Source organism: Halichoerus grypus, chromosome 13 (assembly GCF_964656455.1).
Source record: "Halichoerus grypus chromosome 13, mHalGry1.hap1.1, whole genome shotgun sequence".
Classification (NCBI taxonomy): Eukaryota; Metazoa; Chordata; class Mammalia; order Carnivora; family Phocidae; genus Halichoerus; species Halichoerus grypus.
Window position 1 is genome coordinate 47,370,274 of NC_135724.1, and position 20,496 is coordinate 47,390,769.

Consider the following 20,496-nt stretch of genomic DNA (forward strand, 5'->3'; position numbering starts at 1 on the left):
AAAGAGCAAAAACAAAATCCAAACGTAATGAAAAATCAATTCAATTTTTAAGAATTTAACAGTAAGACAATTTTATAAGAGCAAATATACATTTACTGACTAAAGCAAAGGAATACTATTTTAAAGTTGCATCAAAATAAAACTTAAAATTGAAGAGTAAGTTTTCTATTTTTAGGGATCACTTAAGGAAAAAAAGTGAATGTGCCTGATGTAAGGAAGTACTAAAAAAATGAAAAGAAATTCATGGGATCAATTTCTGACCCAATCCCTAAGAATGAGATTGCACATATTAAGGACAAAAAACTAAAGCATCTACAGCAGTCCCAAGAATTCAGCCTGTTTTCCAAAACAAACCCCAGTTTAAAGGCTACTAAAAAATTCCAATAAATTCTGACACCAACCTTAAGGTTTAAGTCTTCAGTAAGACAAAACAAGGTAGGGGTAGGATACAGGAAGCAGGGAAGGGTTGGCCAAACCCTCCACGCCACCATCACTTCCCTAAATTTTGATTCAACCCACAACCTATAATACGAAGAATTCTAAAGACTCCAGGTTTTTGGGATGCTGGGACAGATAATATAAATGGGCCTTTCTAACCATATCAATTTTGTTCTAGGCCTTTATCCCTTGATCCTTGGATAAAATAACTTTTCTCTTGCTCAATTCTCTAAAAACCGACCTAAAAGGACACCAATTAATTCATATTATCACCAAACTAAACAATTACTTACAGATTCTTCTTGAACACTAAATCCAAGTGTTTCAGCAACAACTGTAGCTAAATTAAAAGATGACTTATCAGTAGGACAACTGCTTGTTCCATGTGTTTCTAAATAAGAAAAAAAAAAAACCCACAATTATATAATTGCAGAAATGAGATGTATTGAAAAATACAAAAAAGGAAAAAAAGAGGCTCAAAGAACCACTTTATAGATGGCACTGGACAATTTAAAAATTCTGTGCAAAAAAGTCCAAAATATCTATCATAAATGGCAATAAATTGCAGGTATCTAGCATTTACATTTGCCAAATTTTTTCAGCTAAGATTTTCTATTTTTCCTAAATGAATGGAATGCAATGGGCAGATTATTTTTCTTATTGACACTGAAAAAAACCCTAAAAAATCATATATAATTGTGATGGATTTCTTGTAGTTTAAGATATGGTATGAATATAAAACCATATTTATAGTATCTTTCATGAAAACATACTTTGTGGGAGAGATTTTCAACACTGCATAATTTTCAAGATTAAAGCTAAAACATATTTATACAGAAATCACCTGTGTTCAAGTATTTTACAAAGTTTTATGTGTGCAGAGTTTCAACAAATCAATAGGTATTTATGGGGCACATATTATGTTCGAGGCATTGTGCTAGGCACTAGATGAAAAGAAAAAAAGGTTCTTGTCCTCAAAGAGTTTAAGGGCTGATACAAGTGAAACAGAAAGGTAAAAAAGAGAATTGCAATAAAATGTGATAAACATTAAAGGTACATAAGGAGTGATTTAAACATAAAGGAAAAACTCCTAAATCTGCCTTGGGTTATCAGGGAAAGCTATAGCAAGTGATGCCTAAGCTGACCCCTTGAGAACAAGAGGATCTGGACAGGTCACCTGGGCCCAGGGACAGAGGGAAGGACTCTAAGTATGTGTAAGGGTTCAGATACGTGAATTGCTGGAAATCAAAATGCAAAAGATGTAAGTATAGTAGGACATAAGCCCAGATAGGCCAGTGAGGGATCTCTCACTCTCTCTTTCTCTCGCTGGGGTGTGGAGAGGTGAAGAGTGGAATTCTTCCCCTACTGGATTCAACTGCAATGAATGGGAGATAATACAGAAGAGCTACTGAACACAGACCACTTTTTCAGCTTTGAACAGAAGCTGTAGCTAAGGATGGAGACAATTAAGAGAGGGGTTATTTTGGGGCGCCTGGGTGGCTCAGTCATTAAGCGGCTGCCTTCAGCCTTAGGTCATGATCCTGGGGTCCTGGGATCGAGCCCCGCATAGGGCTCCCTGTTCCATGGGAAGCCTGCTTCTCCCTCTCCCACTCCCCCTGCTTGTGTTCCTTCTCGCGCGCTGTCAAATAAATAAATAAAATCTTAAAAAAAAAAAAAAGAGGGGTTATTTTTAAAAGATAGAAGGTAACATATGCATATATTTAAAAGAACAAACATGCAGAGAAGGTGGAGATATAAGAGAGGAGGACAACTGAGGGAGCAAAGTCCTGGCAGCAGCAGACAAGAAAGGGCTCCAGAGTGTAGACAAATAAGGATCTGCCACACTCAGTGTTATGTCCCCAGGACCCTTTGCCAGACAGTCTGTCTATACACATGTACACATACTCTCTGTCTCACACACAACTATGAAATGACTTGTTAGCTTTTAGAGCATAAGTTTTGTACTCACATTAAATGAATGTGATTAACCTTGACCAACCCTTTCAACTGGGCTCTGCATCTCCTCTCCTCTCACCTTTTCACAGATGTAGTAACTGTTCCCTCTCTTTCCTTAGAATTATTCATTTCTCTCTTTGTACTTGACCATTCCACCAACATAAAAATATGCTGCACAGGGGCGCCTGGGTGGCTCAGCTGGTTGACCGTCCACCTCTTGGTTTCAGCTCAGGTCATGATCTCAGAGTCCTGGGATCGAGCCCTGTGTCTGGCCCCTCGCTGAGTGGAGTCTGCTTGTCCCTCTCCCTCTGCTCCTTCTCCCACCCCCCAGCTTGCTTTCTCTCTCTCAAATAAATAAATTAAAAAAATATGCTGCATATGCTATAATATCCCATCTTTTAACATCCTCACTTGACCCACTTTCTAGCTACTGTCCCATTCTCCCGTCCCCTCTACCATAAAACACCTTGAAGTACCTGTTCACAAGTGTTCTCTCTGCTTACTCTGCTAGCTTCTCTTGACATGCAACAGTCTAACTGAATACCATTACACTTTTAACAATTTGTGTTACGAATTTTAACACTCTATGATCTGCATGTGACCAAATCCAATGGTCAATTTTCAGTCTTCATCTTCCCTGACCTATCAGCACTGTCTGCCACAGTTGACCACTCCCTCCTCTCTCCACATGGCTTAAAGGACACTACTTTATCTCAGTTCTTTTTTTTTTTTAAAGATGTATTTATTTATTTGAGAGAGAGACAGAAACAGAGAACAGAGGGAGAGGGAGGAGAGAAGCAGACTCCTTGCTGAGCACAAAACCTGATGAGGGGCTCGATCCCAAGACCCCAAGATCATGACCTAAGCCGAAATCAAGAGTTGGACGCTTAACCAACTGAGCCACCCAGGTGCCCCTATCTCACTGCCAGCTCACTTTGTTGGTTCCTCCTCATTTTCACAACCTCTAAATCACCATCTAGACAGCTGTAATACCACCTTTAAGGAGGTGAAAAATGGTTCTGAAGGCAAAACAATCTTTTTATGGATAAAGCACTTATATACATACACTCATACAGTGTATCTGTAGCAGTGAAATTCCATGGAAAAGTGGTTAGGGAAAAAAATGTCTACAAAGGCTAGGGTGGGGGTAAGAAAAAGAGCTGAGAATCACTATTTTATATAATGAAGCACCCCAGAGCTAAGTACTTGAACTTCTTCTCTTCTCTCTCTACATTCACTTGCTTGGTAATCTCATCTAGTTTTCTGGCTTTAATACCACCTACGTGCTAACAATTTCCATTCATATCTCTATCTTAGACCTCTCTAAACTCACATCCAATTACTTATCCAAAATCTTATTTGAATGTCTATGTAGCATCTCAGAATATTCTCAAAACCAAACTTCTGATTTCTAACCACCCCTATCCCCACCTCCCACTCTGTAAACCTGACGCTCCTGGTCTCTTTCCTCTTAGTAAACAGCAGCTCTAAAGAACAGAGTTGCCCAAACCAATCTCCCCTTCACTCACTCGGCCCTAGCCACAGAGGCTTCCTTAATGTTCCTCATAAAGAACCAGACAACACCCTGGTCCCAAGGCCTTTGTGCTCTGACTTCTCTACCTGGGGTGTCCCTTCCCCCATATCCACATGACTCCCTTGCTTCCTTATATCTCTCCTCAAGTGTCACTTTCTAAAGTGAGGCTTTCTAGTATCTCTCTCTTTTTTTTTTAAAGATTTTATTTATTTGAGAGAGAGAGAGAGCGAGTGAGAGAGAGATCATGAGCAGGGGGGAAGGGTGGAGGGAGAAGCTGAGCAGGGAGCCCGATGCGGGACTCAATCCCAGGACCCTGGGATCCTTAACCGACTGAGCCACCCAGGCGCCCTCTAATATCTCTTCTTACCCAGCATTATTCTTCAGAACACTTGCTTCTACCTAATATGTATTTATTTTCTTTCTCCCTCAACTAGATTGTAAGCTCTATGAGGTTAAGGGCTTTGTTTTGTTCAGTGCCTGGTATACAGTAGGCACTCAAGTATTTGTTGGATGAATGAATAAAGCACAGGAAAGCTTGTTTACCTAAAATAATTAGCAATGTGTATTAATATGGATAGGGATGTTACTATGAATTAATAACAGGATAACATCACTTTCCAATATGAAAAAGACTGCTATTTACCAATAATACAAACAAAATCATATGGAAAATATTGCCTAATTCAGACTGTTGGCCACTCTTGCCCACCAGTAACCACAAATTTTAAACTTATAAAGTAAATCTCAGTATGTTGCTTACTAGCCACTGGGGATTGACTCTGATCACAAGTGTCAGCCACTAGAATTTCACTTTCATTAGGTTTATGTTGTGGATGATTTGAAGACTTTGGAACTTTTCTCAGTTCTACGGGGAGAAAAGAGATTAAATATAAATAAACAATTATGATACAAAATACCAAAATACGTAATAAACCAATACAAACTTGTCTTTAAGTGCATTAGAAGTGTTATTTTACTGATAAAATTTTCATATTCTAAAAGTTCATTCTTTTAGTTTCACTAAGAAACAAAGCTGGAAGTTAGGACTGTGGGAGAGAAAGGACTAGAACAGATTAGCTTCTTCTGACCTAAGTACCCTAGAGTTCTAATATTTTAACACCTCTTTTCCTTGTGTATTTGTTGCAAATCAGTAGGCTCATTTAAAATGAATACCACATCATATATCTCAACAATCTTTGTTTTTAGAGTTTTTATTTTCTGGAAGGAAATATCAAACCATGCTTTCCTTGAAACCATTCCAATGTTTAAGGATTTTATTTAAAGAAAACCAAAAGAAGGACAAAGTAAAGGGAAATAAACTTTTATTAATTATAACTAGAAAATATTATAATGCACCATAAACTTTAAAATAAGCAAGGGTAGTTAGAAAGGGAAGAAGACCAAGTAGTCATTAAATGTTTTAAAATAATTTGCATGGCTCAAAAACGATCTTATATTTTATAACCAAAATTTTAGATTCCAAGTAAAAATGATCCGAGCAAGACTAAAACAGACAAATTAAGTTTTAAAACAGTTACAGGTTATTCTCATATGATGAAGAAATAAACCAGAAACATTTATACAAGATATAAAAAAAGACTTTCCTTATAAAGAAAACTGCTGTGATTTTTTTAGGTATTCTGACAGATAGATTTAAACATGATCCAATATGTAGAGGCTTATCTGTAGTGATTCTGTCAGATAGCAGACTAAAAGGCCAAAGAAAGTTCATTTTAGATTCAAGATCTTGCATTTTACTTTTGTTCCTAATTAAATGTAAGATTTATAACAGTTCTTTTGTTTTCCACTAGAGGGTGATGCAAGCTCATATAAAATGGAAAAAAAAAAGTGCTAATTTTCCAGTATCAAAGAATAAGATCTACTTATTATTTTAAAGGCATAGCTACTATCAACAGTTTATTTATATTATTAAATTATCTCTAGAAATATGCACACCCCTTCCCTCCAAATGCTTTCCTTGTTACAAACAATTTAGGTTAAAAATGAAAGTCTTTACCATTTATTTCATATCAATATTAAAAGAAATAATCATTGTATCACATCACATGATAAATTTCAGGGCTATATGCAAAGGCAGTTCCAAAGTATTTAGCAGAAATGGTAAGTGGGCTTGGAAGTAGAAATATGCCACTGATAAGCCACAAAGTAGATACTTTATAAAGCCATTTCTTGGTTATCATCAATTGCTACAAGTTATAACAAAAACAGCCAGTTAAAGCTACTGGTAGGAGTAGCTGTGGTAAGACATGGACAGTATAAAAATTTAGCTCCAGGGTGATCTGTATTAGAATTCTGACTCACCTACTTACTTGACAGGTGACCCTGAGTCAGTTATTTAACCCCTCCAAGGAGCAAAACCTTTCTTCATTATAAAATGAAGATACTGACAGCTACCTTCCAAGACTGTCAGAAGAATTAAAATTTGGTAATAACGCACTCGAATCACTCAGTGTATTACCTGGCACACAACAGGTGAAAATTAACATTAAGTTCCTTTCCCTTTTTCCTTCTAATCCCACTCAGATATAGACATAGGCATATTTTTTAAATAAAAGGAGAAAAACCTATAAACTACATTTATAAAATGCTAGGCATTTACATATTCAGATAAGTAATGCATGCCTATACACAACATAGGCAGAAAATGCCTTCCCAGTCACCTCACCAATGGAAGTTAAACTTACAGTTGTGACGTAAGTTCCCTAACAATGGTTATCTTCCTTCTACTAGATGGAAGAACAGAAAAACTCACCATAGCAGAAAACTTTTTTATACAAAAACAGATAACTAAAATAAAACTCCAATCCTTACCGTTTGTACACACGGACTGCTCCGGTTTAGCATGTGTTTGTTCTATGTATCGGACATGGAGGTTCTCCTTTCTTCGTAGCCGATTAATGCCAGAAAATGAAAAGGCTGTTATTGGTGAATCTGGAATAACATTTTCCTCAGAGTCAAGATCTGCCACTTGGTGCTGCTGATCATTTCTAAGGCAAATAATGACAAATGAAAGAAAATTAATTCAACAAATATTTATTAAAACATCCCTAGTATGGACTTATAAAAGAACACAGGTATGAAGCTGTAAAAGATGTAATTCCTTGCATTTTTTTTTTTTAAAGATTTTATTTACTTATTTGACAGAGAGAGAGACAGCGACAGAGGGAACACAAGCAGGGGGAGTGGGAGAGGGAGAAGTAGGCTCCCTACTGAGCAGGGAAGCCCATTGCAGGGCTCAATTCCAGGGCCCTGGGATCATGACCTGAGCTGAAGGCAGACGCTTAACAACGGAGCCACCCAGGTGCCCCTAATTCCTTGCATTTAATTAATACAAGGATCAGAGAATTATTCAAATGATTAGAGTACCAAGCGGGGAATACTCTTGTGAGAAGTGAAGTACAAAGTGTAGTTGGGGTACCTTGAGGTGAAATGAAAAGAACTTCAAATGGCAGAAAAAACGAGCAGAGGATGCACACATTTGAATAAAAGGCATCCAATATTCTGCACCTGGTGTTAGAGAAGGGCAAGCTGTAACTACATGAACAACAGCCTTGATTAAGTGTGTGCATAATTTAGAAAACAAGAGGAAAAGAGTAAATTAAGGTTTTAGAGCATGGAAGTAATGTGACAATCGAGCAGCAAGACTGCAACACGGACTGGGACAGAAAGAAAGGAGGCAAGGAATCAATTCGGCAGTGGCTACCATGGTCCAGGCAAGAGTTTCTGTGGGTTTGAATTAGAATGTTGAAAATAGCTATGGAAAGGAAGGGGCCAATGTTAAATACTGTGATAGTTGAATCAACATGACTTGGCAAATGACAAATACAGGGTGATGAATAATACTAACAATGATAACTACAACATTTGTTGGAGGTTTATATTGCTAGGCACGAAGTGCTACATGCATCAGTTTAATTATTACAACTGTATGTGCTATTAATATCACTCTCATTTTACAAATGAGAAAATGAAGATATGGAAGTTAAGTCACTTCCTAAAAAATAAAGTAACAGAAGCAGGATCTAAATCCCGGCAGCCAGATTCCCAGGACAGTACTGAGAAGCACTCAATGTGTTATCCTTAGTATAGACCCTGAGACTAATAACTGACTACAAGTAGGATTCACACTTTGAGTTTCCACCACTGCTTCTACCTAGGCCCCCTTACAATCTACTCTTAACACATAGTCAGAAAAGTTCTACTAAAACTTTAGTCATATTGTGTCACTCCTCTGATTAAAACCTGCCATATCTCCCCATTTCACTGAAAACACAAGCCAAAGTCTTTTAAATGATCTAATTGTCCCCCTCCCCCTATTACCTCTCTGATCTATTTTTTTATTATACTCTACTCCACTCACCCTTGCTTCCTCAAGGAAGCCCACCTTAGGTTCCTTGCTCTTCCATCTGCTTGGAATGCTCACCCCCAGATATCACTTAGCTATCTCATTTCCTTCAAGTCCTTGCTGAAGTTTTACTTTCTCATCAGTGCCTACCTTGAACATGCTATTTAAAACTGTAACCTCCTGGAGTGCCTGGGTGGCTCAGTTGGTTGAGCACTGGACTCTTGGTTTTGGCTCAGGTTATGATCTCAGGGTTCTGAGACTGAGCCCCACGTTGGCTCTGTGCTCAGCACAGCTTGAGATTCTCTCCCTCTGCCCCTCTCCCTTCCTCATGCTCTAAAATACATAAAATCTTAAAAAAAAAAAAAAAAAAAAAGATTGTAACCTACTTCCCATACCTTAGGTACTCCTGTTCCTTGTTACTCTGCTCTGTTTACTTTATCTACAGTATTTATGGCTTTCAAATATAGAATATAATTGATTTGTCTATTGCTCACCTGCCAGAATGTAAGCTCTAGGAGGATGAAGAATCTTTGGTTTGGTTTGGACTGATGCATCAAGTGTCTACAACAGTAGGCACTTGGTACATGCTCAATAAATATTTGTTGAATGAATGAATATGAGAGATTCCCAGATTCCATTAGAAAAATAAATTTGTGCTGATTTCAGGCATATATTTTTGCCCAACTCAATTCAAGACCAATGGCACCTAAAGACTGGGTTTGGACTGAATTGTGGTTATCGACTAAATAGTTAATTAACTTGAACTCAACTGACTTACCCATGTGAAATGATTACTGACCTTAGTGGCCAATTCTTACCAGTCTGTCAGGCATTTAAGGCTTTATGTGATAAAACCAGTCTATCTATTATACTCATTATCAATCTGTAATACTATTTCCAAACAAAAAGCAATGAGAATTTTATAAACTGTGACCAAGAGATTTAAAAAAAATTACAAGATTAATTTTTCCTAACAGATTTATATCTTAATTTCCTGGATAATATCAATTTACTTGTAGTCTATAATCCTATATTCTATACTGAAGAAAATCTTTAGAGCTAATATCTACTTTTAACTGTCTTATTCTGTAAAAACAGAGTAAGATAAGGTCATATGAGAAAGCCTTATAAATTAACGGAGTGTGAAATCTATCTGACCTTGCTTTAACTAATAACGTCACAGGCTATCTGCCTATTAGTCATGAAAATTCAACCTGGAACATGAATGAGTCACAAGAAATTGAATTCCTGGAAGAGTCAATCTATAAGTAGCGGGGATCACAAAAGGAAAACAAAAACAAAACCCCCCAAACCTCTAGATCTAATTAGAGGTGTCTAAACTAAGTAAACAAGTATTGGCTTTTGTCATAAAAGGGAAAAAAAAACCAAAACAACTTCCATGTATTAACCAAGTCTCTTCTATAAAGCATTGGGTCTCCCTGATTTTTGAGAAACATTAAAAGTTCATGCTGTAGCTTTAGTTAATTATGCACACTGGTCAACTTTCTTCTACTTTTCTACCAGCAAAAGAGTAAAATTTTTTTGATTGTGTTTTATTTGTTGGCCTTCCCTTAAATTCCTTTCAAAACAACTTTAGTTGTTTTTTCTCAAGACCTATAAAGATTCAGGGTCTCCCTCTGTAAAGAATCTACAAAAAAGTTTTTAACGTTCAGCTTTTCTTCTCTAAAGAACTTAGTTAAAACATAGTTTAAACTCAATGAGCAGTTATAGCCATCAAGTTTACTTAAACATTCTGATTTCCAAAAAAAGGGAAAAGATCCCTAAAATATAAACTAGTGATCTCTTAGAACCAGTATAAGTTTATAATATGAATAATTCAAGTAAAACTACTTTTAATTCTGAGGAATGTTTTATTGTATATGTAGCTCTCTCAGGAAGGCATGCGATATCTCTTGATATCATCTCCTGAAGAATGATAATGAAAGAAATATGTAGTAGTATGCCTCAGGGCTCCATCCTCAGTCTGATTTTGCTCAACATTTTATTAATGATTGATGGAATCAATCAAAATTGATTCCACATCAAATTTGTGGAAGACATAAAGCTGAGAATAAAAGCTAACCTAATACATGGCAGGAAAAAATCAACATATGAAAGACCCCCAGGGGTTGGAATAATGGGCCAAATCTAACAAAACAAAATACAACAGGTTAAATGAGAGATTATAAGCCTCACTGAACTGAATCAGAAGAGAGAGAATCCAAGCTCTGCCATCTACACAGGCAGGTAAACTTTTGAGGATGCTTTAGCACAGAACTACAAGAAAGGGTATACAAACTGTGAAGTGAGGTAGACCTGGGTTCAAATGCTTGGTCTGACACTTATCAGTCACATTGGGTAAGTCAGTTAACCTTTCTGAACCTTAGTTACCATATCTATAAAGTATGGTACTGTAATTTCCCACTTCCTTTTTGGTAGGAAAGCTGTGAAAAGGAAGTAATATATGTAAAGATATAGTCCAATGCCCAGAAAATAGTATTTAATCAATAGTGTTCTTCTTTTAAAATGAAGGAGCAGACTAAGTGGTATAAGGTTTCTTCAAACAACCTACTATGAAGCCATGACTCTGAAGTCCTGTATTTTTATCTAAAACAATATATCTACAAGTATATTGGATATAGGATAGGAAAGACTCTGACTTCAAGGTTCTAGTCACAGTAAGCCCAATAAGGAACAACCAGTAATATTTATGTGCTGTGACCACATTAATATAAGCAAAAAGATACAGAAAAATGGAGAGGGCATGATTGCCCTATTGGTCAGACCACACCTAGAATACAGAGTTGTTTTTTTTTTTTTTAAGAGAGAGCGCACACGTGTGCTCAAGTGCGTGTGTGGTGAGGAGGCACAGAAGGAGAGAAAGAATCTCAAGCAGACTCTCTGCTGAGTGCGGAGCCCAACATGGGGCTCGATCTCAGGACCCTGAGATCATGACCTGAGCCGAAATCAAGAGATGGACGCTTAACCGACTGAGCCACCCAGGAGGTGCCCCTAGAATACTGAGTTCTTAATTAGGATATTGACAAACTAAAACATTAAAGAGAAATGGTCCTTTGAAGTCTTGAAGAAATGCCTCCTGAGGAACAGTTAAAGAACAGAGGATAATTTCCCTAAGGAAGAGTAAGACTCAGGAGGGCCCTGACAATTGTCTTCATGAATGCGAAGTAGAAGAGGGGATAGAACTTGTCCCAGATGCTCCCAGTTGGCAAAATCAGAATCAACAAATAACCTCTAAGTAGACTGATTTCTACACAAACTTAGAAAGAACTTTCTAATAATATCTCACTAAAATTAAACAGGCTTGAGAGATTAAATTTATAGTAGAAGTGTTCAAACAATGGCTATTAAAGAAGTTATATAAGGAATTCAGTTTGGAAAAGAGTGAAAATGAAATTAATCTTACAGTCCTTGAGTGTATGGACTGCTTTGACCTTCACTGATCCAGTACATCCATTTCCCAAAACAGAAAGAGCCATGACCTCAACACTTAGCTTATTGCTTTGTGTGACTGGTAGAGTTGAATAAATGTGTATGTATATGCACACACATTTTTAAAAAACTTTGTAACAGCAAATTTTTTCTGAATTCATTTCTTACTATAGTGTCACTAAATAACCGTCCTACCATATAAGTTATCTGTAACATCAAAACCAGCTGAGGTCAGAATTATTGCATTTAACAAGCAGAGGTATAAGTCAAATGTTTTTTCTAAAGTTCAGAGGGATTTCAGGGACTAATAGCATAATGTTACAGTGGTTTAGGTAGTCAAAGAAAAGATAATACTTGCCATTTTTTTAAACTGCCAAGCAAAAGTAAATTTGTTTAAGGAGAGCAAGCTACAAAAGAGGTTGGCTTATGAGAACAACTATCTTAAATTACAGAAGAGAACTTAAAGACACACTAGATAAGCCCCTACACTGTTTTGATTCAGACACGTCTGAAATAAAAGATGCATATTTTGAAGCACATCTATATGGTTAATCTTTATTGTAATTTCAAACTTAGCTTTTATTTCTTTTCTAAAATACCCGTGAGCTTTAACAGAAAAAATTGTGACTTCTAGAACACTAAAAATAAACTAGAATTAGTTTGAATGAATTCGAATTCATATTTCACCAAGCAAATGACATTATCCAGTTTCTATTCCTTTTATGTGCCTTGTTTTGGAGGCATTCACCTCTCTAACCCTGTATTAACCTCTACATGCTCATTATCTTGTTTATCTTTGGTATTCATAAATATCAAGGCTGAGGTGTTCAGAATACCATAGGCTACATGTAAATCACTTTACAAAACACAACAATCACTTATCTGAAATCTTTGGAACCGGATGTGATTCGGAATTCAGATTTTTTTTTAACATGAAGGGTAACACGGAGCATATACAGCTTATTACATAACAGCCCCAGCGGAGCCCGAGGCGTCATCCTGTAGTCAAGCACATTGCCATCTTTACAGCAAAGCACAGGAATGCTCACATGAGATGGGATCGATAAGGACCATATAAATAGCATCCTGTGAGTTGAGGTGAGGTTAGGTTGTGAATACCATTTAAAAAAAAAAAAAACTTTTGGGTTTTAGAATCATATATAAGAGATTGTGGATGTATGTTCTAGCCTTACCTCAACATGCAACAGGAGTAAAACTGGAAAGTGTTGACATTTTCATACGTGAATGTTTGATAATCTCAGTCTGATCCTATAGCCTGCTCTCCTCGTCTATCACCCCCCCCTCAAAATTTCCTTTGCTAATATTTAGTGGACTGATAACATGGAAGGAATATCAAAATCCTATTGGATAGACACTACTTAAAAGTATATACCATTAAGGATCTTAATTCCACCTGTAAGATGTGTTTATACATAAGACAATAACTATTCTAAGCCGTAATAATGTGTCACACCTGCATAGTTTACCAAAGTTTTTGTAGATGTCCACTCAAATGCAATAGAATCTTTAAGAGCCCTATAACACCATTAAGACTATCCCGAATCCTAACTCTTAAAAAAATATTTCATAAGCTTTATATAAAGGGAACTAAGAACTGGCCATAGCTCTGTGACAGTCAGACCATATCCAGAAAAACAGATTCTTTTTTTTGAGATACTGTTGAATAATGGAAAAAACAGAGGCCTTTAAGTCAAAAGATAGGGGTCGGAGTTACAGACTTATTACCCTACTAGCTGTGAGACGATAGCATGTTATTTGACTTTTGTGAACTCTGGCTTCCTTGTCTATAAAAGCAGAGATAATAAAAACTACCTTGAAGAGTCATAGTGAGGATTAGATATAATAAACATAATGCACAAAGAAGATTAACAGGTATATAGAACACAAGTTATTATTATTTTTAAAGATTTTATTTATTTATTTGAGAGAGAGAGAGAGATCACAAGCTGGGGGGGGGGGGCGGGCAGAGGGAGAGGGAGAAGCAGGCTCCCAGCCGAGCAGGGAGCCCGATTCAGGGCTCGATCCCAGGACCCTGGGATCATGACCTGAGCCGAAGGCAGATGCTTAACCGACTGAGCCACCCAGGCGCCCCTATTATTTTTATTCTTTAAGAGAAATGGGGGGGAGAGGAACAGAAAAAGGAAGAAGTTCTTCAGGCCTGAAAAGTGTGTAAGAGGAAAAACTTATTCAGATTGCTTTTATGAAGCTTTTGGGTCAGGGCTGAAAAGGTAACAAAACTCAAATATTTATTTAAAATATAAGTATTTCAGGGGCGCCTGGGTGCCTCAGTCGGTTGAGTATTCGACTCTTGGTTTTGGCTCAGGTCATGGTCTCAGGGTCATGAGATTGGGCCCCACTTTGGGCTCCCCGCAAATCCCCGCCCCCCCGCTCATGCTCTCTCTCTCTCTTTCTCAAATAAATAAATCTTTAAAAAAATAAAATATAAATATTTCAAATAAATAATTATAGAAATTAAAATGTTTTACATTAAAATGTTTTTTCTTTATGTATACATTAACCTAACAGATACATATACACTCATCATGTATACTCCCAAAACACAAAATAATTTTCTTTATATTATTGCAGAAAACTGTACCATTTTTTAAAATGAAATGTGCAACTCTTAATATCCTCAGTTTGTATAGCTAAGTGTAATAAAGGAAGAGAAGTCGAGGGAAAATATTCAATTTTCTGTTGCAATTAAGGAAAGATACTTACTCAATTTTCTGCTGCAGCTGTTCAGAAAGCTTTTTATTTTCTTCCTGGAGAGTATTCTTTTCGTTCACTTAAACATAATAGGAAAAAGAAGCACATATTATACCTATATGTGTATAATAATATACATATTATACCTATATGTGTATAATAACATACATATATTAACATGTATGGTAGGCTTTTTCAATAATATCAATAATTATGGAGAAATTAGGGTTTCTAATTCTAAGTCATAATGTTAGTCAGAGTTAATGCTACTATGCAAGACTAATCTGTTACTAGGTAGTGATTACTACATCTCATATTGTGCCAGTTCATGTAACTGATTAACTGGTAATTTTATTTTATGCTTGTGGGCAAAAAAGAAAAAGTACCTCATATACTGGGGAGTACAGTTAATTATTCATACTAAGGTCAAGAGAGCATTCCATCTGTTACTCAGTCCTACTAATTTCAAATACCATTTTAGTAAAAGACCTTTATCTTGAAATAAATCTGATAATAAAAGTAAAATAACACTGAATAGCAGTATAATTTTTATAACATAAGCACATTTAAGTCAAATTTTCTTCCTTAGTCATACTCTGTTTCATAATTATGGTATCGGTTATTTAAATATATCCACTGAAATAGTATTTGTTTGAATCTACCTTGACTAAATTTTCCTGTCTGTGTTTATTTAATTTAGAAATCAGAAACTCAATTTTGGGCTACAATTTCTACTTCAGTCAGCACAAAATTATTATAAATTGTTAGTATGATGTCTCTGGTTAAGCATGTACTTCACTAGGAGGAATATCTAAGAGATCACAGTAAATATGACTAATCTCTATAAAAGAAAGTCAATTATATTCTAAAGATTTGTTAATAATTTAATGGTTTATAAATCTAAACATATTTTCCTTCATTGAGTAAATAAAATTTTTTTGGCTATCTATAATATGTGAAGTTACTAAACTACCTCCTATGGAGGATCTTAAAAAAATTAAGATAGGGACAGTGATCTAAAAAAAAGTGCAGCCTAATGAGAGACCAGATATTACCTAAACATGTTCTATACAATTGAAAGTGAGAAAGGCATTACAGAGGTACAGAACTAAAGGAAATTCAAGGAGAAAAAGGTTACTTTGGGCTCTTGAGATGATGAGGAAAGGATTCATCGAAGAGAGGACAAATGAAGCGGACAGAGAGGTTTTGTTTTTGTTTTTTTCTAAGATTTATTTATTTATTTGAAAGAGAGAGTGTATGAGTGGAGGGGAGGGGCAGAAGGAGAGAATCTCAAGCAGATTCCCCACTGAGCATGGAGCCTGACATGGGGCTCCATCTCATGACCCTGAGATCATGACTGAGCTGAAATGAAGAGTGGGACGCTTAACCGACTGAGCCACCCAGGTGCCCCCTGGATGGAGAGTTCTATGCAGAGAATTAATGGAACAAAGTTAGAAAGAAAGATTGGGTATAATAAGAGGTAGGAAGCCTTCAAAACCAGGTTAAGAAATCTGAACTTCGTTTTAAAAGTTTACCAGGTGTCATTTTTCATAGATGAATGATGGGAAGATTGATACCACAGTGAGAAAAACTAAGCCTATTCCAAAGTGAGAAAAAAAAGCACTGACAAGTCAGGTGATCATTAAAATAAGAAATGAGTATCTGCACTAATGTGTAGGATACAGAAATAGGAAGTGAGGACAGGCAGAGGAGCTGTTATAGAGGCAGAATCAGGAGTTATTTGGCAATTCATCCCCTGTACAGGTGAAAGAAGTCAAAGATGACCTTAAATCACTAATGAAGATGGTTTTACCTGACTCTTCCTCTCCAAATCCCAATGAAATGACAAAAAGCAACTCTAAAAATAAGTTAACTGCAATACTGAAAAGCCAGAATGGGTGCCACTAGCAGATCAGAACCATGAAAAACTCACAAACGGTTTAAAAATAGATAGGCTCAGACTGATGGTAAAATCTAACCAAAGAAAGGGCCTTAAAAAAAAGTGAGCTTTTCCAGCAGAACGTCATGTTAATTCCGGTATAGGCAGAATTCCAGAAGTTGCTGAATGAGCAAATAAAGCTAATAGCTGCCCTTAGGCTAAAGTCATGAGAATAGATTTCCAGAAGTTTTAACACTGGAGAGTCCATTAATAAATACTGAGACAAGGAGATCGGGCAGTGCTGCTCTCAATTAACTTACAGGAATCACTAGAGAAGGCACTCCCAGAAGTGCCTGAAGACAAACTATCCATATACCCTATAAAAAATCTCTCAGGTCAAGTTTCCTTCTCTCCCACCTTCTGCCATTGAAGTAGGGCTCCTGTAAATCAGAACCTGCATTCACTATCAGCAAAGCAGGGATTCTTCCTCGAGCTAAAAAAATAAGGTTGCATTTAACAAAAGTATCAATTTAGAGACATCTACAATTATAGGTAATTAAGAGTCAACAAACACATAAAAGACTTAAAAAACACAAGATTTTTTAAAAAGAAAAAAACTGGGGCTCTTGGGTGGCTCAGTCAGCTGAGCATCTGACTCTTGGTTTCAGCTCAGGTCATGATCTCACGGTTGTGGGATCGAGCCCTGTGTGGGGCTCTGTGCTCAGCCCAGAGTCTGCTTGAGATTCTCTCTCCCCTCTTCCTCTGCCCCCCACCCCGCTCTCTCTCTCTCTGTAAAATAAATAAATCTTTAAAATAGAAAAAGAATTAAAAACTAGTAATAAAAAAATTAACCTCTGGTTAAGTAGTTTTAATACAGGAAACAAAAGATATCTGATAACATCTTCAGATTTCAAAGGCTGATAGGTTCATTAAAAACAAGCAACAGGAAGGGGCGCCTGGGTGACTCAGTCGTTAAGCGTCTGCCTTCGGCTCAGGTCATGATCCCAGGGTCCTGGGATCGAGCCCCACATCGGGCTCCCTGCTCCGCGGGAAGCCTGCTTCTCCCTCTCCCACTCCCCCTGCTTGTGTTCCTTCTCTCGCTGTGTCTCTCTCTGTCAAATAAATAAATAAAATCTTAAAAAAACAAAAACAAAACAAACAAGCAACAGGTGGCCATGAAAGAAACAAAGGTCATAATCATTAAAAGCATAATAAATGGGATGAAAACAGACTAAATGTGAATGAGACAGAATAACTACGTTTAAGTGACTCCCAGAATTCAGCATAAAAGAATAAAGTTACAAAGTATGAAGAAAAATTAGACAGAATGGGAGGACCCGGCATCTTGTTAATCTGAGTTCCAGAGAAGAAACAGAGAGAATGGAGAGGGACACTAAACAACAACAATAACAAAACAGAAAAAACCTTCTTGGACTAAGTAAACACTTGAGGGTAGATGAATGAATTAGATATCCTAACAATAATCTTATGATAAAACAACTAGAACCTGCATAAACACATAATTTTTACTAAACTGCTGAGCTCACAGGAAGAGAAATCCAAGGGATTCCCACACCACCACCACAATCATCAACAAAAGCAAAACAAAACTGTGAGCTAACCCGGAGCAGTGTAGGTAAGCAGATGCTGGTATCACAGCCCTGGTGGAGGCACTGAACCTGAGATTTCCAGTTTAAGCCCAAACTCCTGGAAAGGAGCCAAAGTAAACCTCATCCTTACCACTAGAGTCAGCAGAAAATTACTCCTATATGGATTCCCAAGTATTTCAGATAACAGAAATATCTTATATAGTAATGAAATGTTTAAAGATTTAAAAGATGGAATGCCCAAAATGAATACACTAGAAGTGATTACAAAAAATGGGTAGGCAGACAAGATTGAAATAATTTGAGCATCAATAAGAATAATGAACATAACTAACACACCTTGAATATATAAAATCTTATGGGTCTATTATACTCAAAAAAAGAAAGCCCCACTTTCATCAAAAACAAAATGAAACATCACACACACACACACACACACACACACACACACACACACACACACAACCTATCTGTCACCACTTCAGGTAACTATTACAGAAGACCTTACTCTGAAAACTAGCAATTAAAGGGAGAAAATTAAGATGTACCATGCCTTTCTAGTAGGAACTATATTCCAAGGCAGCCAACAGTCCCAATTGATAAGGGTAAAATCCTGTTTACAGAAGAATGCAGCTAATAAATGTAGAAAGAACAGAAATGAAAATTTAGCATTTTATAATCTCTAAATAATTAATTCAGGCAAGGCTCACTAATAGATGTGAAAATCATTACAGAAAGACTGAGAGAGAATTGTAATTTTTCCAAGATTTAATAGTATCACACATATCCATCCCCTCAGTCAGATTATTTGGTGGAGAAAATATAACTCTCTAATAAAGAAATGTGGCCACCACCTTAACCCAGTGATCAATCTTAGAATCCCTAAAAGATTAATTAGATCTTGGATGTTCTTATATTCCTAAATAAACATATGCATACATTCACACATACACACAGAAACTGAATAACCTGATAATATCGGTCTCCTGATATGATGCAACATTAAGTAGACAGTGTTAGCTATGAAGTACTACTGTCAAAAATGTTTAATCTAGACCTAATCAAGCCTTCAGATCCAGTATTTATTTTATAGGAAATAAAGGAACAAGATAAAATGTTAAAAAAAAATCCAGAAGGTGGCAAAATTTTAGGAAAATGACCCTACTTCAAGAAGCCAATGTCATGAGGGCGCCTGGGTGGCTCAGTCAGTTAAGCGTCTGCCTTGGGCTTGGGTCATGATCCCAGGGTACTGGGATGGAGCCCTGCATTGGGCTCCCTGCTCGGTGGGTTGTCTGCTTCTCCCTCTTCTTCTGCCCCTCCCCGCTCCCCGTGCTTTCTTTCTCACTCGTGCTCTCTCTCTCAAATAAATAAATCTTAAAAAAAAAAAAAAAAAAAGGAAGCCAATGTCATGAAAGAAAAAGATAGGAAAGGGAACTACTCCCGATTTAAAAAAGATAAATGCAATGTGTATGAGGGTTCTTTACTATTCTCCCTACCTTTCTGCATTTTTAAAAACATTTCATTAAAAAAAAAATAAAGAAGGGGTGCCTGGCTGGCTCAGTCAATAGAGAATGCGACTCTTGATCTTGGGGTCGTGAGTTTGAGCCCCACGCTGGGCATAGAGTTTACTTAAAAAAAAGAAGAAAAAAAAAGACGACTAGGCAGACTTGAAAAAGAACCAAATAGAATTTTTAGGAATGAAAAATTTGTTACTGAAATAAAATAACTCAGCACAAGAGAACTATTGAAGTACTTAGTATACTGACAAGAGAGCTGAAGAAATCACTTAGAATGCAGCAGAGAGAAACAAGAGGATGAAAACAGGAAAGGGATTATCAAGTGATATGAAGGACAGAATGATGAGGTCTTATCAGAATCCCAAAACAGAGAATGGAGAAGACACAATATTTGAAAAGCTAGTAGCTGACAGTTTTCCAGATATGATTAAAGATATGGTTCCATAGATTTTTATAATATACACTAAACAGAATCTTTTTGGAAAAAAACTTCATTAAAACTATAGAACAACAAAAACAAAGGAAAAAAATCTTAGTAGGAGCCAGAGAAAAATGATTGTTACCCTGCAAAATAGCCTTAGAAAAGTAAAAGTAAAATAAAAATATCTGTGGATAAAAACTAGTTTAGAAACAACAAATACCTTCTAAAGGATGTATCTCATAAAGGAAAATAATCCCAGAAGGAAACTGAGGTGCAAAAAATAATAATAAAGCAAAGAAACTGATAAAACATGTAGTTAAGTCTTTTAAAAAACTGTCTTAGTAATTTTTTAAAAAGTTTCTCACTTAGAAGGCTAAGAAAAAGGAAATGAAATGCTAGGCATAAACAGCATGTAAGCAGAGTTCAGGTGTTTTAAGGTCTGTGTATTATTCGAAGATGGTCAAGAAATTAACTTTATATTTTAGGAACGCATGGTAAAATTTCACAGTTGTAGGGTGCCTGGCTGGCTCAGTTGAAAGAGCAAGCGACTCCTGATCTTGGGGTCATGAGTTTGAGAGCCCCATGTTGGCATAGAGCC

General features: G+C 36.6%; 1 protein-coding gene across 7 annotated transcripts in view; it reads right to left on the reverse strand.

The window, feature by feature from the left end:
- RBBP8 (RB binding protein 8, endonuclease) overlaps positions 1-20,496 on the reverse strand; it is a 106,050-nt gene that overhangs the window by 26,632 nt on the left and 58,922 nt on the right. For all 7 annotated transcript variants that reach the window (XM_078060520.1, XM_078060514.1, XM_078060515.1 and 4 more), the window contains 4 exons: positions 14,487-14,553; positions 6,761-6,936; positions 4,689-4,793; positions 732-829 (listed from right to left, as the gene is read on the reverse strand). In XM_078060520.1, coding sequence (XP_077916646.1) covers positions 732-829; positions 4,689-4,793; positions 6,761-6,936; positions 14,487-14,553 — 446 coding nt within the window. The remainder of the gene's footprint in view (positions 1-731; positions 830-4,688; positions 4,794-6,760; positions 6,937-14,486; positions 14,554-20,496) is intronic.